Source organism: Microsporum canis, genomic scaffold (genome assembly GCF_000151145.1).
Source record: "Microsporum canis CBS 113480 supercont1.9 genomic scaffold, whole genome shotgun sequence".
NCBI classification, from domain to species: domain Eukaryota; kingdom Fungi; phylum Ascomycota; class Eurotiomycetes; order Onygenales; family Arthrodermataceae; genus Microsporum; species Microsporum canis.
Window position 1 is genome coordinate 231,902 of NW_003299161.1, and position 22,899 is coordinate 254,800.

General features: G+C 48.5%; 9 protein-coding genes across 9 annotated transcripts; 5 read left to right on the plus strand and 4 right to left on the minus strand.

The window, feature by feature from the left end:
* Window positions 1-51: 51 nt before the first annotated feature.
* Window positions 52-1,269, plus strand: MCYG_08550 (uncharacterized protein; the record flags this gene model as incomplete). Its single annotated transcript, XM_002842673.1, has 1 exon — window positions 52-1,269. The coding sequence occupies one exon, from the start codon at window positions 52-54 to the stop codon at window positions 1,267-1,269; it is 1,218 nt and encodes a 405-aa protein (XP_002842719.1).
* A 1,462-nt stretch (window positions 1,270-2,731) lies between these two features.
* Window positions 2,732-5,102, plus strand: MCYG_08551 (conserved hypothetical protein; the record flags this gene model as incomplete). Its single annotated transcript, XM_002842674.1, has 3 exons — window positions 2,732-2,977; window positions 3,054-3,252; window positions 3,340-5,102. 3 exons carry the CDS (start codon window positions 2,732-2,734, stop codon window positions 5,100-5,102), a joined length of 2,208 nt encoding a protein of 735 aa, XP_002842720.1.
* A 691-nt stretch (window positions 5,103-5,793) lies between these two features.
* Window positions 5,794-6,933, minus strand: MCYG_08552 (phosphoglycerate mutase family protein; the record flags this gene model as incomplete). Its single annotated transcript, XM_002842675.1, has 4 exons — window positions 5,794-6,104; window positions 6,276-6,438; window positions 6,503-6,844; window positions 6,898-6,933. 4 exons carry the CDS (start codon window positions 6,931-6,933, stop codon window positions 5,794-5,796), a joined length of 852 nt encoding a protein of 283 aa, XP_002842721.1.
* An 806-nt stretch (window positions 6,934-7,739) lies between these two features.
* Window positions 7,740-11,843, minus strand: MCYG_08553 (ubiquitin-protein ligase E3A; the record flags this gene model as incomplete). Its single annotated transcript, XM_002842676.1, has 3 exons — window positions 7,740-7,862; window positions 7,932-11,544; window positions 11,659-11,843. 3 exons carry the CDS (start codon window positions 11,841-11,843, stop codon window positions 7,740-7,742), a joined length of 3,921 nt encoding a protein of 1,306 aa, XP_002842722.1.
* A 531-nt stretch (window positions 11,844-12,374) lies between these two features.
* MCYG_08554 (pre-60S factor REI1) lies at window positions 12,375-14,009 on the plus strand (the record flags this gene model as incomplete). The annotated part of the gene is made up of 3 exons (XM_002842677.1): window positions 12,375-12,463; window positions 12,541-13,942; window positions 13,992-14,009. The coding sequence occupies 3 exons, from the start codon at window positions 12,375-12,377 to the stop codon at window positions 14,007-14,009; spliced, it is 1,509 nt and encodes a 502-aa protein (XP_002842723.1).
* A 555-nt stretch (window positions 14,010-14,564) lies between these two features.
* On the plus strand, window positions 14,565-16,040 carry MCYG_08555 (conserved hypothetical protein; the record flags this gene model as incomplete). Its single annotated transcript, XM_002842678.1, has 2 exons — window positions 14,565-14,586; window positions 14,641-16,040. 2 exons carry the CDS (start codon window positions 14,565-14,567, stop codon window positions 16,038-16,040), a joined length of 1,422 nt encoding a protein of 473 aa, XP_002842724.1.
* Window positions 16,041-16,188: 148 nt separating this feature from the next.
* MCYG_08556 (conserved hypothetical protein) lies at window positions 16,189-17,976 on the minus strand (the record flags this gene model as incomplete). The annotated part of the gene is made up of 2 exons (XM_002842679.1): window positions 16,189-17,737; window positions 17,810-17,976. The coding sequence occupies 2 exons, from the start codon at window positions 17,974-17,976 to the stop codon at window positions 16,189-16,191; spliced, it is 1,716 nt and encodes a 571-aa protein (XP_002842725.1).
* A 475-nt stretch (window positions 17,977-18,451) lies between these two features.
* On the minus strand, window positions 18,452-19,613 carry MCYG_08557 (cell division control protein 2; the record flags this gene model as incomplete). Its single annotated transcript, XM_002842680.1, has 4 exons — window positions 18,452-18,713; window positions 18,777-18,940; window positions 18,997-19,505; window positions 19,577-19,613. 4 exons carry the CDS (start codon window positions 19,611-19,613, stop codon window positions 18,452-18,454), a joined length of 972 nt encoding a protein of 323 aa, XP_002842726.1.
* Window positions 19,614-20,354: 741 nt separating this feature from the next.
* MCYG_08558 (oxidoreductase) lies at window positions 20,355-21,488 on the plus strand (the record flags this gene model as incomplete). Its single annotated transcript, XM_002842681.1, has 2 exons — window positions 20,355-20,649; window positions 20,719-21,488. The coding sequence occupies 2 exons, from the start codon at window positions 20,355-20,357 to the stop codon at window positions 21,486-21,488; spliced, it is 1,065 nt and encodes a 354-aa protein (XP_002842727.1).
* Window positions 21,489-22,899: the final 1,411 nt, after the last annotated feature.

The following is a 22,899-nucleotide window of genomic DNA, read 5'->3' on the forward strand; positions in this document are numbered from 1 at the left end:
CAAGAAGGACGCCACCCCGACGCCGACAAGAATCTCGCCGTGATGAACCAGATGGCTTCCGAATCAGGGACCTCGAGCGAACCAGCAGCCACTCAATTTCGACTGTCACTCGCCTCCGGGGCTGAGGTTCACCACTTGGCTCTGGAACTCATGACCAAGCAACAGTCCCTGCTAACATCGCAAGAGGAATGCGCTGACCTGAAGTCACTACTGGCCACCGAAAGGGAGCTCACCAATAACCAAGACGCCAGTGTGACGAGCCTGCAGGAGCAACTCAGAGCTCTCTTATCCACCAACGAAGCCCTGCAGGCGAAGGTCAGCGCCCAATCCCTGGAGCTGCAAAAGGCGGCACAAGTTCCGGCACCCGTCAAGGCACCCGTCGACACACCTGTGGAGGCACCTGTCAAGACGGTCGCGACCCGGCCAGCCAAATACGATGAGGTGCGTCCCGACAACCACCACACGGCCCTGCTCAAGCGCCAACTCAAGAGAGCACGCCGTCATAGACGCACCCTCATCGCCGGCAACGCGAAGTGCCACGAACAATTGTCCGCCCAGGAGAGCGCCATCGAAGAAGCTGGCATGGCCCTAGCGGCCCAGCTGGAAGCTGTCAGCCAACTTACAGCTCGCAATGAGGCCCAACTTCGATCGCTTGCCGCGATGGAGATGGAAAACAACGAACGGGACGCCGAAGTCGCCGACTTCGAGAAACAGCACGATGCATTCGTGGCTGACCTCAAGCGGCGGCTCTCGGATCAGACCGCCGTTGTTGAAAATCTCTGGTCGCAGGCGCGAGAGAAGGACGCCACCATTGCCGAGCTGCAAGGGAAACTGAACAGCCAAGGTTCGGGTAGCCAGAAACCGGACCATGCCAGCAAGGACAGAGACATGGACTGTGAACTCATGGTGGTAGAGTCCATGTATGACGCTCTCATTGCAGAAAAGGACCAGGAGATCAAAGACCTGGCAGACGAAAAGGAGTCGCTCCGGAAGAGACTCGAACAGCGCGCCAAAGAGTTCGATCTCCAAAGAGCAGAGTTTCTCAAGCAGGCCAACACAATTGAGAAACTCCGTCGCCGGCTCAGGCCTCGAGAAGGACAGCAACAGCCATCTCGAGAAGGACAATCATCCAGAGAAGGACAACCGTCCCGAGACCAGCCCGAGTCCTCTCGGGCTACTCGATCTTCCCGACCTTCTCGACCTTCTCGAGCCAGCCGCGACGCTCCTCTCCGCCAACGGTCCAATGGAGAGGACCAAAGAGAACGATAAACGGACGCCATTCGCGCCTTACTGCTCCCCAGTGTCGACGGTAACCACAAACACCGACATGACAACAGAATCTCCAGGAACAGCAGGATCCATTCTCTCCCTCGCCCGGGTCTCCTCTTGACCGTGGGTGACGAGATTTGGACCTTCCCAAACGCTGCCCTGGAGAGCAAAAGTAAGGTGACTTCGACAATCAGGCGAACCGAATCAAACTCTTCCTCTCCATTGATCTCTCTCCTTTCGGGAATATGGCACTTACAGAAAGTGCAGGAGGTTGCATCAAAGATATATACCATGACATGCACGACAGTCAAGAAGACGGTGCTTGATACCCTCCGTGGTATATAAGGCAGTGACATCAAACATAGCCTTCAGCAACAACTGCACTGGCAACCCATTGAGGTCAACATTTGTCTCCAGACGAGGGATCGATTCAGGAAAACCAATACAGCTGCGCATGCAGATGCAAGCTGCCGCAACTGAGTCTGCAACCTCGACTCCAACCAAGATATCCATGCTGGAGACAAGACCTCGCCAGGCTTGAGCAGCCCCTACGACCAAACATATAGACAGCATCTTGGTCTCGCCCTTAGATACACCGCCGCCAACTGGACACCAGCGATGAACGACCAAGATGAGGGTGCTGCTCGCCTAGCAAGACTGGAAAAAGAAAGATATCGCACAAAGAGCACACACAGGATTCATTAAACAGATCTCCATGATACCCATGCCAATGGCTTGCAGCCACAGAGATCTGATGCTCTTTCGCTACCTTTTTCCACGGGTTTGCCGCCTGTAAGTACCACTGGGAACTTCGACGGGGACCAGCAGAAGAAGAGACAACGGGACCTGACGACAGAGGGGACAACGGCCAGGATGTGAGAGATCCTGGCCTCTTGAGAACACGTCTATACCATCTATATCCGGCTTGATATTCAACATATCAGCTTCATCCTTCGACTTTCACCACCAAAAAGCCGACTTGACGTTCTCATAAACTCTCATGCTGACTCAGCGTCTGCGCCTGACTAAGCGCGACTCAAACCTTCTTCGACTTTTTTTCGTACATCGAAAAAAAGAAGCAGAAGAAGAAAAGTCCAGCCACTCAAAGTCTCTGTCCCGTTTGTCACTCTCTTCACTGGTCAAAGATATTTATTTAATCCTGGGCCGCACGGCGACCTTCTCGCAAGCATCAACTCTTTTCTCTTTACCACCAATTCATCAGATTCTTTTGGAGACATCCGCCCCGTTTTACCTGAATATTTTGATGTCTTGTTGAGAAACGTCCTTGACGGTCACAGTGATAACTATTCGAACTTAACTGCAAGCTATTCATTTCGATTAGCTGCTGATTTACGGGATTACGAACCCGAGACCAACACCGACTGTGCTTGTCCGATTGAGTGGTCGTGATAGCTACAACAAGACCGCCCTCTCTATTATCGACTGGCTTGACCACTTTTAAATGACTCTGACTCGCCACGGTGCTGGATTACCTGCTGGTCTTGCCTGGACCAAGCTCATCCTCTTCTCACTGACTCGCTTCCCTCTTCTCTATGCCGCGCCACTGGCATCGTCTGTCATCGAGAAGCTAGATCACGCCCCCAAATCTCCAGATGAGCTCAGTCTATGGCTTTATCTCGGCATTGCCGCGGCACTCGTCCTCAGCGGCGGTGCCTTTGCCGGGCTGACCATCGCTCTTATGGGCCAGGTGAGTTACTCTGATATGAAAAAAAAAAAGGATATATACAAGTGCAGACACTGATTTGTTTACTTTCAATCAACAGGATGAAATTTATCTCCAAGTGATCAAAACATCCGGCGAAGGAGCGGAGAGAAAACAAGCAGAAAAGGTCTTGGACCTATTGAAAAAAGGAAAGCATTGGGTCCTTGTCACACTCCTGCTGAGCAACGTTGTCGTCAATGAGACCCTTCCCATCGTTCTGGATCGTTCTCTCGGCGGTGGTTGGCCCGCTGTCATTGGGAGTACAGCATTGATTGGTATGAGACATTACCTCTGTACTACTGTGTTCACACGATACTGACCAGGTTGCTTGCTAGTCATCTTCGGAGAAGTCGTTCCCCAATCGATATGTGTCCGCTATGGATTACCGATTGGAGCATGGATGGCACCCGCCGTCCTTTGTCTGATGTACATCACCTCCCCTCTCTCATACCCGATTGCCAAACTCCTGGACAGGCTCCTCGGCGAAGATCATGGAACATTTTATAAAAAGGCCGGCTTGAAAACTCTCGTTACGCTACACAAGAATCTCGGCACGGCTGGCGACCAGCTGAACTCTGATGAGGTTACCATCATCAGCGCCGTTCTCGACCTCAAAGAAAAGCCCGTTGGCAGCATCATGATCCCAATGCAAGATGTCTTCATCATGTCTGCAGACACCGTTCTCGACGAAAAGATGATGGACTTGATCCTCTCTCAAGGCTACTCCCGCATCCCAATCCATGCACCCGATAACCCTCAAAACTTCGTTGGCATGCTCCTTGTCAAGATGCTGATCACCTACGACCCTGAGGACTGTAAAAGAGTCCGGGATTTCGCCCTTGCCACCCTCCCAGAAACACGGGCAGAAACAAGCTGTCTTGATATTGTCAACTTTTTCCAAGAAGGAAAAGCTCACATGGTCTTGGTCTCAGATTACCCCGGCGAAGATCACGGCTCTCTAGGCGTTGTCACACTCGAAGATGTAATTGAAGAGCTCATTGGCGAAGAAATCATTGACGAATCCGATGTCTTTATTGATGTCCACAAAGCAATTCGTCGAATGGCGCCAGCACCCAAGTTCAACTTTCCAAAGGGGCATTTTGTCGAAGTACCACCCTCCGCTCACGACATCGGAGTTGACACACTCCCTACTACGCGTAACTCAGATGCAGAACAGCATAACGAACATCCTCCACCCAAAAACATACTTCCTATCGGATCTCCTCCTCCACCCACATTTTACCTGCGACAAACCCCAGTTGTCGACAAACCAGATGGCAGTAGCCAACCCATTATTCATCGAGGCGCCACGGCGGAGATCAAGGAACAATTGAAGCATCTTGGCCCATCAAACCTTGCAAGCCGTCCTCGTCAAACCCGATACAACGCTGTTAAAATAAAACGCGCCGGGATCTCGCCATCAAGGTCTTCCCAGGCCCTCAGCGGGCGTGACTCCTATTCTGACTATCCTCCTCCCTCAGACGCGCAACCTTCAGAATCTGACAACCTACTGGTGAAAACCGCCAGCGAACGCGCAGTCAACCCAAAAACATCATCTTCTTCACCATATGGTACTACCACGGACCAATCTCAACGTCCATCTCATCTAACACACTCTGTTACCGAACCAAATATTGGGCAAGGCACTGTTGCTAATCAGCACACGCCACCGTCACAAACCACTATCACTACCCACGAATCTCCTGCTAAAAAGCATGGTCCCTCTCCATTATCCAAAAATGGAACTCGTTCATCAAGCATCAATTCTGATACACCATCTGCTTCACCAGCATATTATCCGCGAGGCCCCACAAGAAGTGGCAGCATAACCGAACAAGTTGTCGATATCCACGGCATTCGCAAGGTTGTCCTACAAACAAGTGACCGCAATCTTTCCGAATGCGACAGTACCCACAGCGCTTGTCTCTCGTCCTCCTCACAAGTGAGTGACATGAAGGATTTCGCCGAAATAGATCATACCAACAGCGAGCAATCGACCCATCAATCTAATGGCTCTTCTGCGAAGAAGAAGCGAAGACGCAAACGAAAACCCACTGGGTCAAAACACAACAACCAAAATGACGAATCTCATCCCCTATTAGATGATTGATAAAAGGCGTTTTTATTTACCTTTATGGACCCTTTGCCTTTTTATTTTCTTGCCCTCTGATTTCTTTTTGCCATCCGAATTTGAATTCGTTCGTTTTCTACGGGATGATTCTAATCGTCCATGAGGCATGTTATTGGTTTGTATACCAGTTTTTGTATCGATCATGTTCACATATCCACAAGCACCTACTTTTAGGGCTTGAGTTACATTAGTTTTGCGTTTAATTCACAACACCGTGCTGTGCCCGTTGCAAATTGAGTTTGTATATCTATTATTATTATTATTCTTCATTATACTCCTATGCAGTCAAAGACTATGAGGAGTTCACTACCTAAACTAGTCTATATTAGCTATCCATAGCTGAATTTCAATATTAGGGGCCTTGTCCTACTATCTATCATAGATAAACAATTTAGATATATTACTTAACCTCTTTTATAGAGAGTTAATATAGTTATAATAGGAAAATTATTAAAGATCGATTTTAGATAAGAAATAGAAAGTTTGTATATCTAGTTCATATGGCAACTATGGCAGCCATATGTAAATATCCATATTCTCTATCTGAAAACTTTCAAGCAGCAACAAGCTTAAGGATACTCTGATCTAATACCGTCTATCTAGTAAATCCCGGTGCCTATCCCCTTTAACCCCCCTCTATGCCACATTTAACCCTGTATAAGTCCTTAATCTATTCAGCAGCAACTGAGACAGGCTGCTTTTGCAAAACATCTATAGCTTCCTCCTTCTCCTCCACACCGTTATTTGCAGCCAAGGCTTGCGCAGCCTGGTTCTCCCACCCAGTAATAGCCTGAACAAAGAACTGTTTCTGCATTTCTCTGCTTGGAGGCTCAGCTGCTGCCTTGCCTCTTCTCTTCCTTGAATCGACTGTCTCTCTGATACTTGCGTTATCACCATCGATTTTATTACCGTATAGGTCATCGGTGTCGGTAGAATCAGTAAACTCGAACGTTCGGAATTCAGTATTAGCCCAGCCGGTGCCTGGGTAAGTGGGCGAAGGACGAACATTAGTATAGTTCTTCGGGCTTGGTTTCTTTTTGGTGACTTGTGATTGCATATTTTAACAAGGCAAGGAATTCAAATGGTCATTGGAAGATGAAAGATGCAAAGAACGCAGGGGCAATAGGACGCAGCTGGGCAAAAAGTACATACCTTGGTAGAGAATGCTATCTTGCCAATCTTCGCTGAAGTAGTGTAAAACGCCTCCATGGGATACCATGGCAATATGCTTCTCTGGCCGAGCTTTCAACCATCTTCTTGCTTCACGAGCACGCGCGGTGACTGATTTAGCATTGGCAGACCATTTCTCCTTTGTCTATCGTAGTTCCACTCAGTCAGCTTCGGTTGGTCAATTGGATGAGGGGTCCAGGAAATCGTACTTTATCATTCCAATCCTCCGGAACTAACGACAGGTCAACGGGCAGCCCCTTCTCTTCAACCTCCCTCTTCAAATCGGCGAGATCGCTTCCCGTATCACAAGGAACATCACTAGTTTCCTGTATTTCTGGCAGCGCAATGATCTTCAACCCTCGTTCTTGGATGATATTCGCAAATGAAAGGAGTGCCGTGTAAATTGTTCGTCTAAGCGGTGAAGCAACGATCAAGTCGATGTCGGCATGATATGGGAAGTTGGCTCGTAGAGTACGGCACTGCTCTTCACCGAATGGGGTGAGCAAGGGGTCTTGCATGACATGGTTGGCAACGCTGAGGTTGTGAAAACCCTAGACAAGTTAGTATAAATCATCTACTACACAGCGTATTTGATATAACAAACCTGTGCATGTCGGACGCAGTGAAGAACTGGAGGCATCTTCTCCCGCGATTCTTAAGCTGGTGTATAGTTATATATCCGTATATCCGGCGGGGTAGTGACCTTGCACGGTATATGGCCTTTCTTTGTAACCGAAACGACAGACGTAGACGCACAGTAGTTAAGGTCAAAACTGGCTGAAGAAGTGAAAGATCAAACAAGGCCAGCTTGACTCCAGAAACTGCTTTTATATCACAATGACTCAAGAAGATTTTGGAGATTTTGCGCCGCGTTCGCCACACTTGCCCTTTCGGCCCGGGTAACGATCGGCTGGTACCTCCGAGGAAAGTTTGCCGTCGGTAGAGTTGCCGTTTCTGAAATAGGGTTATTAGTAAGTTCGGCAGAGTTTCCTCCCCTAGCGAGGAGCTCAGGTACAACAAAAGCTGAAGGTAGGAAAGTAGAAATAAAGAGAAGGCTTGGGGGGAATATAATCAAACACAGTCCTATAATTCCTTCTGGGGTTACTGTAGGCATAGAGGATGGTGTTATAGCAGCAGTGTCTTCGTTGGTGTGCAAATAATATACTTTGTATACACATCTAAGTAACGCCAATATGTGCAATGCCATAAACAATTCGCTTGCTGGCTCCCGAAAAAAATATAAACAGAGAAAATAAACAGCAGTTTCCAATCGCTTTGGCCAATTCGCAAGTCGAAAAACCAATCAGACCATCTATAAATGGGCGAAAAGGATGCAAAAGGAGTAATCAAATGATTACGCACAATGGGGGTCGTTCGACAAAGATGTGCTATAAACAAAGGCGAAGGTAAAATGCTGAGATGAGGGAGAAAACCACCTTCCCAATATCAAGCAACCCCGAAACCCCTGGCGTTTTCCAGCGCCTTGTCTAGCTTTTCTTCAAGTACAGCTGTAGACGAGTACTCTGGTAATAGCAGTCTGCCAAAACAGGTTAAGCTAGTCGGCAAGCGCTATGAAATGGGAAGTTAGCATAACGAGTTATATTTAAGACGTTTAATATGATAGACAGATTAACGTACGCTATCTCCCACACCATTTCGCTGAATGACAAACATGATGCTGGGTATTCCGTTGACTGGGACACGATCGCTGGCAGTAACGAATTCTAAAAGCCGGCCTCGCTTCTCGTGGGAGTACCGCATCACAATGCGCCAAAAGCCTTTGACTAGTGGATGGTTGGCATCCCAGCCACCTTCATATCGAGCATGCTTTCGCAGTTCGGACAAGTCGATCTCTTGTATTCCTTCTAGCACCATTTTAAGTGCTTCAGGGTTGAATATGGACAAAGCGGTGCGATCTAGGCAGGTAAAAAACCCACGCTGGAACGCCTCATACTGCGGACGAACAGATTTGTCCGTGAGCCAAAAGATATAATCCTTGACGAACTGCTTACGATTATCGTTCGTTACAATGGACGCTTCAGGCTGCGGTTCTGTGGCTACTTGATACCGTGGCAGCCTTGATGGGGCCCCCTTCAAAATGCCGATGACTTGCGTATCTCGTGGAGGTTGTCGAGAATCAGAAGAATACTCCTTCAGCATGGATATGTTGCTATTTGCATCGGGAACACGGTGACTGGTAAACCTTTTTGTAGCAACCCGCTGGTCTTTCAGCTTCTGTTTCGTCTTTTCCCACTGAGCGTATCTTTCTGGTGCCGGCCAGGGCTCGTTTCTATCAGTTCTTTCCATGTCAACTGTGACGACAGTTCCAAAGGCGTTAAAGCTGAACTCATACGTCCGCATAAAGACATCCCCCACATCGCCATCCTCCCAAGTTAAGAGATCATCTAGTCCCTTAGCAAGGTCAGGCCAGCCAACCCGAATATGGTCGGTATTTTTCACTTTGAGGCCAAGAAGCCTCCTATATAATGCGATCGGGAAGTCGACTGGGAGTGTTACACCATTGTAGAGTGCGAGAGAGACCAGTAGGCCTAGAAGCTCGAACTTATAGAGTGGCTCAAAGGAGCAAGGTTGAAAATAGTACATGCCACTCCGGCTGTCGACAGTGAACATTCCAAAGGCAGGATCCAGTGCTTCTGATATCGCTATCCTAAAGAATTCTTGCTGAACACCGCCTTGGTCCACCCCCTCTTCACCATCATCCATTCCCATCCGAACTTTCAATGGCCGTAGCAATTCCCGCCGTTCTCTTCTCCATAGCTGATCCAGAGCATCTACTAAAGCATGTTCCCGTCGTACGCTTATAACCAGGAATGTGGTAAGGGCGGTCCTCATTCGTGCAAGCAGAGCAATATCATCATCTATGGAGACAGTGCCAGAAAACGCCATCGCAGTTACGTGCTTGGACGTGATCACAGCAGTCTCAAATGATTTGGACATGGTCGCATGATTTATTGCTCGGAAATATACGACCAAGGCTGATGGAGGGAATATAAATGAGCAGGAAAGCAAATGTACCGTCCGGTTGTTGTAGAGTAAGTCTACCCACTCAGTGGGCATTTCAAGGGGGTCTAATCTTTCCGAAAAGAATGGTGTGTGAAAATCCTCTGGAAGTAATCCAAGTTTGCTTCTGTCTCTATATAGAAAACCGAGAAGCTGTAAAGCACCACCGGCGGCGCTCGCTTTTGACAACTCCGGTTTGCCGTCCCATTCTTTGAGCAAAATCGTCCTTAGCCACTCTACAACCACCATGGATGTAGTAAGATTCCTTTCGGTGGGCCATGATCCCTCATTGCCATTAGCGCTGGATGAGGCCCTCTGAGACCGTTGAAGAGTGGAAATAATTTGCTCTATAAGTTCACATTTATCATTGCTTCCCAGGTCCGTAATATGCGATGCCTTCGCTTTGGATACCTCATGGAGGGCAAGGCGAGTTGAAATAACGCGTGCTAACCTTTTTAGCAGGCGAAGTCCTAAGTCATGCTCGAATCTATCAGAAGCTTCAATTACGGCCTTAGACTGTGACCTGGAAAGTTTTCTCATCACAGAGTCCGGCATCACAGCTCCACATGATCTGACTTGGCGAATGATCTCCCATGTCTGGTTATCTGTGCGAGGAATTGTACTGGATAAGGCGAGCATGGCAACAACAGCTATGTAAGCAGCGTCCGAATCCGAAATGTAATCATTAACCCTTGGCGGCTCGAATCTTGGAGAGGTAGGAGTTGTTGGATTCATTGTTTTGGAATGCCGACGCTGCATTTTAGGGAGAGGAAGTTCTACAGGGGGGTTAAAGAGCTTTTCCATGCTGAGCCATAGGCTGTGGAGTGTTGTTTCCCAGGGGCATATACGATGCAATTTCCTAAACGTGTCTTCTAGAGAATTAATGTCTAATCGGGGGGACGTAGGCGTGTTGCTGGAGCCATCTCGAAAAGAAAGGAGCAATTGTCGTGGATTGCCTAAAACATAAAATACGCTCTGCGCAATGAAAGGAAATACTGCTCTCTGCTGATGAGTAGCATACTTCCACTCCCACGGCTCGGAATAACCCATAGATTCTAACTGGGATATCTCGTATTTCCACGTTTGTTCATCATTTTCTGTCTCAAACATTATCGTCTCCAGTGACTCAACAATTTCTTTTGAGAAGTGGGACAGACTTTGTACGCTGGGGGGATCGTCCGCTTTGTCATCTTTTGCTTGCGGTGCTAATCCTTGCCGCTCGAGAGGGAAATATGTATCTATTGTCGGCTCAGTAGGCGAGTCACCACCTGATTCTAACTTTGGCCATCGTACGGTACTTTGGTCGCCCCATGAAACATGCGGATTGGTTTTTGATGTACCATCGGCCATGCGGCGGTGCTTTTGGGGCCTGTGTCGCAATGCTGGCGGGGAAGGAAGAGGTTGTGATGTATTAGCGGTTGTAGTAGGGGTGCTATTTATGGAGGCATTCTTAGACCGTTTTCGTTGGGACTTTGATCGATCGTCTGTCATAGAGCGCTGGGTTTGTTTCCAAGGCTCCAATGGTTCAAGCGATAAACGTTTGACAGGGTGTCCCGGAACTTTCACCTCTAGTGTTGACGGAATGTGATTCATTGAAGGAGATGACTGGGTAGATGATAGATATGCCTTGGAGTCAGAGCCACCCGTATCGTCAGACGTCGCAATAGGCGAATGACGCTTCACATTTGGTTTCTGGTTTTCTAGATGTGAAGCAGTTGGAGTAGAATTCGATTCTTCGTTAGATCGAGAGCCATAGAATGTAGTTCGTTTAAGAGGCAGCCATTCTACCATACGCAGCGACAGGGTGTCAAAAAGATTCTGTGTAAATGACTTCGGGTCTTTCCTCGTTTTTGAGCCGCTGTCTGAAGCTCCCTGCGGAGCATCCGATGCAACTGGAGCGGAGTTAGATGCCCTCTTTGGTTTATTTCCCGACACACTGTGTCTCCTGTGATGTGAATGTGAGTGGCCGGATTCGACCGTAGTAAAAGAATCGGTTTGCCGAACTCTTCGCTCAATCTCCGGGGCAAGTGAGTTTGGCATCGCCGCTGACGGGTAGTGACAAAGCCCAGATTCTGCATCATCTTGACTGGCCAGGTAGCACGCAACTGTCCTAGCACTGAGATCTGTAAACCTGCGGAGCGGGGCTTTGGTATTTCGGCGGCGGAAGCTTAGACACGTAGGGGTCATACAGTTCGGTTCCTGGCAACCATAGAGCAACTGGGCTTTGTACCTATCCCATTATATATAAATCATTAGCAATAAATACAGATATAGAAATACTGACACCATGTGAAGGAGTCAACTTGTTAAGTATAAAATGATGAAACGAGAACTGGGGGCTAACCTCCTGACGAGATGATTGAAGCTCCGCTGTCGCTCCTCTTTGGCCCAAGAAAGCACTCTCGAAGGGTCAGAAACATTAACAGTATGTCTAGAGATCACATCTGGTGCTCCTGGCGGTAGTCTTGCATGGTGATAAGCAGTCCTCTCTGCGCATTCACTATGCGACGCCCCTTGAAGCCTCGTCATCTTGTCTCACGATATGACATATCCAGCTTCTCGTAGGCCTCCAGTTCTTCACGGTGTGGCTTCCTTGACTTATTCACGTAGTCGTAGCATCTTCGCCAGCCGTTACTTCGTGGATCTTATCTGTGTCTTTTTTGTTTGCGTTTTGTTTCCTTTTGCTCGTTCAGAAAGTCGAAAGTCGAAATTAAGATAGTCTTAATTCCCAGTAAGGAAATAGATCGACACGACGTCATCATTGGCTTTTTTTATTTTATTTTATTTCATTTTTTCGCCTCACAAATAAAAAACCGCTTGGTAGTCAGAAGGCAAGAGAATTTGATATCAACCGCAACTCCTGTCTGTTGAGGAGGAAGGCTTGCAGAGTACTACGTAATTACAGGGTATATATAGGTACCGCCTCCTGCTGGTCTTGTTTTCTTTCTATAACCATTCCTTTGCCTTCACAGACCTCATCGTTGTTCAGAAGAGAGTCAAGACACCCCGCCAACCGATAATCAGAAAAGGACAGCGATAAACCCACAGTTTGCCAGGAAGATGGAGACTCATCCGTACACTTGCAATACCTGCCAAGTGGCTTTCCGCAGCAGCGATGCACAGAGAGGCCATATGCGGAGTGACTGGCAGTAAGTAGTTCTACAAGTCCCCATACGGGGAACTAAGACTCTTGGATCATACTAGGCCTAACCAGCTGATATTATAGTCGATACAACCTGAAGCGTCGAGTCGCGACTCTGCCCCCTATATCGTCCGAGGTCTTCACCGATAAAGTGTTGAATGCCCAGGCATCCAACTCCGCTGCCGCTGCCAAAGCCACCTTTGAAAAGTCATGTGCCGCATGTCAGAAGACGTATTATAGCGAGAATGCCTTCCAGAACCATATTGGGAGCCAGAAGCATAGGCAAAGACAGGCCATGTTACGTAAAGATGAAGGGAAAGATGAGACTGCGTCGGTAATGAGTGGTACTTTTTCAATGGGAGACCCGATTAACGAACCAACAGCTGCAGCAGGTGATGGTGAAGCCGAGCCTGGTGAGCAGGAATTCTCAGATATTATCAACGGAATTAAGGGCACAAAAGTCGATACACACGATCCACTCCCTATTCGACCCCGTCGCCCCAGCCATCCCGCTGAAAAGGAACAAGGAGAGTCTACGCTAGCTAATAAGGATGGGAGCGAAGTCAAAATCCCTCTTACGCAATGCTTCTTCTGCAACTACATCTCGCCCAACATCAAACTCAACGCATTGCACATGGGTAAATTCCATGGCATGTTTGTCCCTGAGCAAGAGTACCTCACCGACGGAAAAGGGCTTCTTGAATACTTACAGGCAAAGATCTACAAGAACGGCGAGTGTTTATACTGCCATAAGTTGAAGGCGACTCCAGAAGCCGTACAGACGCATATGAGAGATAAGGGTCATTGTATGATTGCTTTTGAGACCGAGGAAGAACAGATCGAAATTGGCCAGTTTTACGACTTTACAAGCACTTACTCTGATGACGAGGAAGGGGTAGAGGAAGAAGGAGAGGGCAAAAACCCACAGGAAGATGGATGGGAGACGGACACCTCAGTTTCGTCACTCGACTCGGATGAAATCGGCGCTGAACCCATCGATGATCGATCACATCAATACTCCAAACTCTCCAAGCATTCACACCATTCAAACACAGATCCCCGCAGACATCGTAATATAGATGGCTTCCATTCCCATGCACATGTCCACGGCCACGCTGCATTCGTACATGACGGTGAGCTCCACCTGCCCACGGGCCGGACTGCCGGTCACCGGTCTATGGCCAAATACTTCCGCCAGAACTTGCACAACTACCCTACCCCTGAGGAACGCCTTACTCAGCAGCGTATGATCGAAGATGCAGGCCCTGATGCGGAAGATGGAGCGAATGGGCAGACGAGCAATGCAAACAAAAACCGTGCGCTGATGTCGAGGGCTAATGGCGGGTTGGGCATGATCGGGGCCTCAGAGAGCCAGAAAAAGGAAGTCCGTGGAGCTGAGGTGAGGGAACGTAGACGAGCAGACAGGTCTCAACGGCAATATGAATGGAAAATCAATAAGGGAGGCAATAGTCAGAAACACTTCAGGGTATGTCATTTTTATCTTGATGTCTTTTGCCTTGCTAACATCCCTATAGGATCCTCTTCTTCAGTGATCTTTTTTTTCCATATCGACTATCTTGTGATCCTTGCCATGATTTATGCTTTACTGTGATAGACTAGGGTTATGATATGCAATTAATGACAATGTTTCGTTAGCAATTCATCATCTCTTAGCTTCGTGAAATAGTATATAGTTTTCCAAAATCAACATTCAACAATCATCCTGCAGATCATATATTCCGCCAAAGGGCATCTAGCCCCTTTGCCTATGACTCAAGCCCAAAACAAGGCCCATAACCATGGCGGGGAGATATTCGTCACTGTTGCTGACGGATAATTGCGTGGCTTCTGGTGGCTAAGAATAGAACCTGAGTGCCAAGCCGGGTGCGGCTGGCTGACTAAGCCGCATGACGCGCAGGCGCAGACGAAGCTCGCAGGCCGCAGCATTAACACAACATCTTGATATTATATTAGATAAATATTAACAAGATAAATAGATATACTATAGAGTACGCCTGAAGAGACAACAATATTCCCTCACTTGTGGTCTCTATATACTGGTTCATGACGGACATTGGTAGCGATCAACTTCGAGGGAACCTGCCAGGATGCTCGATGAGAACCTCCCCAGTATGAGATCCAACACTTATATAACCTTGTTTTCTCGATGCTGACTCGTTCTAGCATTCTTTGTGAAGCGATCTTCGGAAAACCCGAAGTCTCACTCAACCCTCTTTGTCGCTCAGCATGGAAAAGAGCCTCAGCCCGCGTACGCTGTCCGGCATCTAGACCCTACGTTACAGACGTCTCGGAATCGATACGCGGTTGCCCTATATGATGCCTTCTGCCCCGATGCTCTATACGGAGAGGTGCTCATAGTTCCTAAATGGACACACCCTACTTTTTCTCAAGAGGCAATCAGGGCGAATGGCGGAGTGCAGCCGCCGCCGGAGCCTATAATGCCCACCGAATTTACTATTCAGCTATACAACCCCGAGCAACAAATTATGGTCCGTCATAAACCCAAGACATGGAATACACCAGCAACATGGGGGTTTGAGATGCCACAGAGGACCTTCCGGGAGCCCTCTAAGTCGCAACTCGATAAGACGCTTACTACTCCCGCAACATCAGATGCGACATCCCGATTACGTTTCAATTGGCGGAAGGACGGTAGAATGGGCTCTAAGGAGCTCGGCTGCTACTTATCGGGGAAAGTTATCGGTCCAAGTGGGAACTCGAAGAAGAACCGGGAACCTGACATAACTGTCGCCATCTTCAGCGCATTTAAGGAAATTACTCTGTACGAACCAAACTTTTCTCGAGTTGAGATGGAAGATTACAAGGGGCTAGAGATTGTTCTTATGCTAGGTGCAATGGTCATCCGAGATGTATATTTCAGTCCGATGAAGGAAGCATTTAATGTCGTTCACCCTTCCTCAAACCCTGCAAGCCCAATAGACAGACCAATAACCACTCCTGTGCCTTCAAGGCCCCTGAATGGCGCGACCATTAAGCCTCCAGTCGCTAGCCATCCACCAAGAACCCAGCTGACCACCCAGACACTCCCTCAACGGCCTCCCCAGCGAGCTACTGAGCCTCCCCGCCAAAATATCCCCCTTGCTGACCCCCGCACGCAATGGGAGCTGGACGCTGAATCCCACGCGTTGAAACAGCAAAATGAGGCAGAGAAGCGTTCACGTCTCAAAAAGGACAAGGAAGCCGAAAGACAAACCAAAAAGCTTCTGGAAGCTGAAGAAAAGGAGGCCAGAAAGCGTCAAGCGCAGATTGATAAAGAGACCGAAAGGCTAAAGAAGATATACGGTAAGGAAGAGAGTAAGGTACATAGGCTGCAACAGAGGCAGCCACCTGCTCCCAGGCCAGCGCAGCCGCCACGCCAGGCCCAAGCACAGTCACAAGTGCAATTCGTTCCTCCGAGACCACAGTCAGTCCTTGGTGGATTAAGGCCACCACAGCAACCGCCGGCCCAGCTAAAAGAGAAACGGAGTATATTTGGCTTCCGAAAAAAAGAGAGTAGCGTTCCAACCAATACACTCTTGAAGAAAAGGAGTTCTATGTTTTAGGTCAGAGCATTTAAGGAGAAACATGCTATTTCATATTTCATCGCCTTAAAGGCGGCATTTGTTGTGTATACTATTTATTTTTAGCATTTAGATACCCAAAAAAATGTTTTACTTATTCTATGCATCGCCCGGAATATTGTTCGTAGTTTCACTCTGACGTATCATTACGCAAAAGATCCATAAAGTGTCGTCCAGCTTGTACCTCAACAGGATGAGACTGCTGAGAAATGGAATCTAGATCTGTAGTTGCGTCTACTGTATGTAACTCACTATCAGTAGGGCGTGGTATTTGGCTTCTATCGTGGGCTGCTATCGGAACCAGCTTTACGCATCGTTCAGCAGCCCCCTTTTCTCTTCCCCAGAAACATGCATTATGCATGAGTGAGACCATCTCTTTGCCTTGGCGAGTTAACACCGTATCACCGCTTATTCTTCCGATATTTCGAAGGGATCCTCGAAAGCGAGTTGATGAACGTGGCTTACGCTCTGATGGAAGACTCTGGGTCGTCATTCCATGTTCATTATGGACGTCATTCAGCTTAGCAGCTTGCATCTGCGCGCTAAGGCCCTCATCACCGCCGCTACCCTCGCCTGAGTTTGTGGCATTGCCTTGGTTTTCCATTCGTGCTGCTTGCGCGTCCTGATCGTGGACAAATATCCGGACATCCGGAAGCACTGTTTCCTCTCGCTTCACCCATCTGTTCTTTGATTCGTATGCTTCCAGCCCATAATCCAAACCAGACGGTGGCCAACGAGATAGGACCTTTCGTTTACGCACAGGTTTAATCAGGGATGTGAGAGGTGGTTCGCTGGCTGCCACCTCTGAGCCTTCACACGTACTCCCTGAAGACGAGCTTCTAGCAGGCGATGATGAAAGTAAATCTGTCATATATAACGCGTCAGCTTCAGTCTTGGGCTGCCGTTTCAGCACAGGACTAGGATACTCCGGTCCGGTGAGATATACGGGGAACGTTAGAGGTATGTATTTCCCTGATGTCCGGAGGAATAGCGTTGGTGAAGCAAAAGCATCAAAATATTTCTCTGGCGTTGGAAATAATCTTCGTCTCGCGTCTAGCAAGGGAACCAGGTCTGACGGTGTCGGTATTGGTTCTTTCTTCTTGCGGCCACGTTTCCGTGCATTAGGGCTGGTATCTGCTTCATTGTCCTGTTCTATTTCCGATTCCTCCGCATACGGCGCTGCTCTAAGTTTGCCATCTGTTTCAATATCCGTAATGCAGTAATCATCCAAGCCAACCCAGTCACACACTGGCTCTTCTGCAGCAACGGCCTTTAGACCTCGAGCTTCTGTCAGAGCCAGCATAATGGCTAATGAGCCGCCTATATGTCTCCCGAAAACAAAGACATTATCCGGCTGGAATTCATTCATTGCCCAGTCAAGCCCTGCCAACGTATCGTGCACCGGTGTAGGATATCTATAAGTCTTCTGCTTCCCGTCCACCTGTACCCTTCCAAGACGGTATTTTACCGCAACGGTAGTGGATAAGGTTGTTATCGCGAGACTTTCTTCTGGTAGAAGGGAGGAAGACCCTTTTTTCGAAACGCCAGAGCTGTGTCTTCTTGTACTGGAGGAGCCATAGGCTCTTCTATACCGTGAGGTGTCGAACAACGGGCCAGGAGGCAGATAGACTATGAGGTTCGAGAGATCAGGTCCTGGCTTTTCAATGGGGGACAGAACACTACACGGGCAGGTAAGCTAATATTCTATCCTGGATACCATATAAACAAGCCTTTAATGGCCGGATACGTACGTCAATGTGATGTTTCCACTGCTGCCGACTGGTACTTGGACGACATTCTCACGGAGGTATGAAGCAGCCGCATTGGAGAGGCTGCGCTTGATGTGCCGGCTCAGAATTATGCGGTTCTTGTGAAGGAATAAAAAGGCCGTAGAAGCAGAGATGACTGATGGGCGCATCGCGCCATGACGTGTGATGGAATTTGAGAAGTTGATGTCAAGATGGTTGATATTTTAATACATGTGAATACAGAAATATATACGCCAAGACAGCTAATGTTTTTGTGTTTCTTGTTTACACCATTGATATTTTACATCCAAGCATGGGGGACGGTTAACTTACATACAGGGCACTATATTTTCATGATAGGTACCTAGACGACGGTCAAAAGAGCGATGTATAGATTAGACTTGGGTTTAATAACAGAGTGCTAGAGTACAGTCGCTGTGTTATCATAAGCATCATATATCCCATACCAGCAGCTATCCACCAGGTGAGAGACAAGTATGATAGTTTGAAGTGGATGGCAAAGAGAAGAGGGCTGGGAGAGACAGTTGCTTCTAAGCGTTAAAAACAAGGATAGAAAATAAAAAATGAGTGAGACGCAAGCAGAGAAGGACAAATGATGGGAAAGAGAGGTATCATTTCGTAAAATCATTGGTAAACCGGTGTTCGGCCACGGCCTGAGTATGCAGAGCTACAGGCCTGGAAATAAGGATGCACGCAGGCTTGTTTGGCCGATATACGGCGTGCGGGATCATATTCGAGCATCGCATCTAGCAGTGCAAGGCCGTTCTTTTCTAGGCCGGGAACTAATTTGCGGATATCTTCTCGTTTCCACTTAGGGAACGATGTCTTGAAGTCAGGGAAAGATGTGACACCTGGCCAGATACGTTCGTTGGGCGTGCCTCGTAGTCTGCAAAGATGGTTAGCGTAAAAGTGGGCATGGTAGCTTCAGCGAGGGGGCGAGCTGCCATACTTGAAGATCTTGAATATCTCGTCGATTTCTGAGTCACCAGGGAAGAGGGGCCGGCGGGTACACATTTCAGCAAATATGGCACCGATAGACCACATATCGACACCCGTAGAATATTGACGGCCACCCAGGAGAATCTCAGGGGCACGGTACCAGAGCGTGACAACCTATACCCGCCATGTCAGAAACCCATCCCCCATTCTGCGGCCAATCGAGTACTCACCTCATGTGTATACGTTCGCAAAGGCACACCAAAGGCTCTGGCGAGGCCAAAGTCAGCAAGTTTAAGGTTACCTTCCCGGTCAATAAGCAAGTTCTGAGGCTTCAGGTCACGATGGAGCACACGATGGGTATGACAGTATCGTACACCTTCCACCAGCTGGGCCATGAACTTCTTCACCATTGCTTCGCCCAGCCCCAGCCTGCTCATCTCCAGTGATCCATCTGGCAAGGCTATCCCGCGGCCTCCCTCACTCACAGGCAGAGCCTCCATGTACTTCTTTAGGTCGAGGTCGAGGAATTCGAAGACGAGGTAGAGCTTATGTCCGTCTGCGTGGACGATGTTGAGAAGCCTGACGATATTCGGATCGTGCATCTCCTTGAGCAGAGATATCTCCCGGATTGCGGTGCTGGGTACACCTTCATCTTCGGCCTCTAGACGGATCTTCTTGAGAGCCACGATCCGGCCATGGTTGGATAGGTCTCGAGCCTTGTAAACAACACCATATGTTCCTTATATGCTAGCAGGTCAGCAATCCCAGAATTACTCCTGAACATCAGATATATACATATGTCAGACGTACCCTCTCCAATCTTTTCTATCTTCTGGTAGTTCTCCATCCTGTATCCTTTGTTTTCTATTGCTCGATAACAGCCGTCCTCCACCAAGCAGACTAGGGCAAACAAGGAGCGGGTTTGCGTCAAAAAAAGAGATAGATGCCCAATTTGTTAGACCACTCTCAGCTAATGGCCGACGACAAGATAAAATAACGCGGGTTTCGTGTATTATTTTGAAATCAGAGGGGTGGTGGCGCTATTGGAGCTAGGATGGGCAGCAAGGTGAAGCTGTCTCAGGGGTGGGAGGAAAACACGGTGGAGGGGTTTATCGATCTCTCTATTCTTCTGTACGTCATTCCATGACGGTTCTCTGGCTGGTTCTCTGATCTCTGTTTCTGATGTCTGCGCTTGTCTCTCTCTGTCTCTCCCTTTTCTCTTCTCTTTGTTGCTAATCGACTCTTCTCTTCTTTTCTATTGTGGCGGTTTTTTTTTCTTGATGTTGATTTTCTACTTTTTTTTGGAGAAAAATAAACAAAGACGACGCGTCTTTCCACCAATAGAAAGCGATGCTAGTTATAATAAGCCAATTATAAAGTTAGCTAACTTCGCCAATCACACATTTAGTTCATTCATTAATCATCATGTCACGTGATATTGAATATAAGGTAAGCAGAATTCAATAAAACCTAAAAAAAAGAAATAAAAAAGGGAAAAAAGATCAAAATCGAGAGGGAAAGATCAAATAGAAGAAAAGGCGAAGAAGAGGAAGAAGTTGAGGATCTGCTGGGGCGACAGACGTCGGGGATGGTGGCCATCAGCAGCCTTGATGCCCATGAACACCCTCCTGCCAGGCTGCGACAGCAGTACAAGGCGTATCGCTCGCTGAAGATCTATGATATCGACTCCCACCCCGCCATCATCGACCTGCAGAGAGACGCTCACAGTGAAGGTCTTGCTGATGGCATATCGCTAGACAGATGGCTCGATCTAGAATCACTTCGGACTGCTTTTGATAGGTTTATAGGGGGATGTGTGGCCCAGGATGCACCACAGGCGCCTCTTGAGTCACTCCCGGTATATACACATCGAGATATCCCTGGTTAGTGTGCAGCTCCAGCAATGTCAGTTCGTCAATATGGGATAGAATATTAACATTTGTATTGGACAGGCCTTGAGATTATCCCGTCAATTCTCCCGCCGCAGGTCCAAAGAGCTCTGCTGTCCAAGTTACTCCATCGTGACCTGTCCGACCAACGACACCAGACCAACCTCCACCTGCATTATAACGTCACCTACCCAGACGCTTCGTGTTTGTCTGGGGTCGGAAATGCCACCGACAGGCCATCCTTCTTCGAGGATTCGTTGAGCCGCTCAATCTTACCCAAGGACAGCTCCATCCACTCACCACTGACGGTTCAATCCATATTGAGCCGCAAGCTCCGGTGGATGACGCTTGGTGGACAGTATAACTGGTCCGAGAAGCGTTACCCTGCTAGCCCACCACCTCCCTTCCCTTTGGACATATCCCATCTTCTACAGACTATTTTTCCTGCTACCCAGCCCGAGGCGGCAATCGTAAACGTCTATTCACCCGGAGACACGCTGCACATTCACAGAGACGTCAGCGAGGAGTGTGATACCGGCTTGATCAGTATCAGTTTTGGCTGTGAAGGGCTATTCACGATCAGCCACACTGATAATTCTAACCTTGCCGCCATCAGGCTTCGCTCTGGTGATGCGGTATACATGGGCGGTGCGTCCAGGGTTTCTTGGCACGGTGTTCCCAGAATCATCCCAGATACCTGTCCGGTTTGGTTGCGAGACTGGCCTGGAGATGCTAGCGAAGATGGTAGATTCCAACAGTGCAAGGGTTGGATGGCTGCCAAACGAGTCAACTTAAACGTGAGGCAGATGAAGCCAACAAATCCAATCGACTGAACTTGAATTACGTCACAGGGGCTGGCAGATTTACCTAGCCGCTCACATGGAAGCATTCTCGATGGCTGGGAGAAGCGGGAACTTGGGTTCCTAAAAATTCGACGTTGCAAGCCGCCATGTGAGGCATCAGACGGCCAACTGGGGCGTTTTGTTCTACTACCATCGCAGAAATACGGATGCTGTATATAAACAGGTGATTCACCTTGCTCATCATGCCTCCACGCTACTAGGAGCATACCTGTACGTCAGGGTGTATATATCATCCAGGCCTGCGTCCAACACCGAGACCAAGGAGCAAGAGAGTGGGGGTTCCGTGGGGTACATGCTCTCCGTATAAAATCTTCCTCAGATCTGGTGCAAGCAACAGTACCGCCTCGGCACCGTTTGATGCAGGCCTTTCGGTCGTGCAAGGGAGAACGCTGTGCGTGAATCGATGAATCTGTGCCAATGATAGGCACGATCCAGGTTAAATATATACACACAGCTGGTCCGTTCCTCGTACAGCACTATATGCTCCTCGTGTAACCCGTCACAAGTTCCTCGCCAGGGCATCCGGCGCATCGAACTCGGGCATATGTGCATATCTGCGATCCCATTGCTTTCTATTGATGGAATCATGGACCCACGGGAAGGGGAAAAAAGAAAGAAAAGAATGAAAAGCAAGCAACCCCACGATCGAGCCGAACGGGGTCGCCGAGGGTATCGACGAAGCGATGAGCCAGGTTCTATTTTCTTTCCCCCCTGTCTTTCCAACTTCACAAAGCCTTGCGGTCACAAACTCAAGACCCCCCTTTTCCACACGCTATCCATACTACAGTAGTGAAATGGCGCCCTAAGCGCCAATCCCCATTTGTGCTTTGACGGCCCTTCTTTTTCGTTTCTTTCCCACGACAAAGCGGCTTCGGAAGGCTGGGGAGTTGAAGTGACGGAAAATCCCGAACAGAGTGCCGCCACCAGGGTTCGTCAGCCGGCGCCAGGAGGGCACGATACAAGTTCGAAGTTGGGGCAGATCGCGGACGCGCTCAGGCACGAACTCGGTTGATATGCATCGTTCCCATGCATGCCCAGCCCCTAAAAAAAAGCATACCCGCAAGCACAGCGTATGGCGGTGTTTAGCCAGTGCGGGAAAGGAGTCCACTGGATATCTTTTTTTTTTTTTCCGCCAGTGGAGCCGTATTGAAGTGAAATGTCCACCTGCATATGCATATTCCTCGCTCACAGCACACATCTTATCGCCGCTCCTCGACCAGGGATCCCCCTGGCTACACATTCCCGGACCCGTCAAGTCCTGAGTTCTGCATAGAACACACTATGAAATTGCTCTATCACATCACAAAAAGGTCCAGCAAGCCCAAACGGTCACGTCTTCTGCAGACCTTTTTTTCTTTCTTTTTGTTTTGGCCTTCTCATG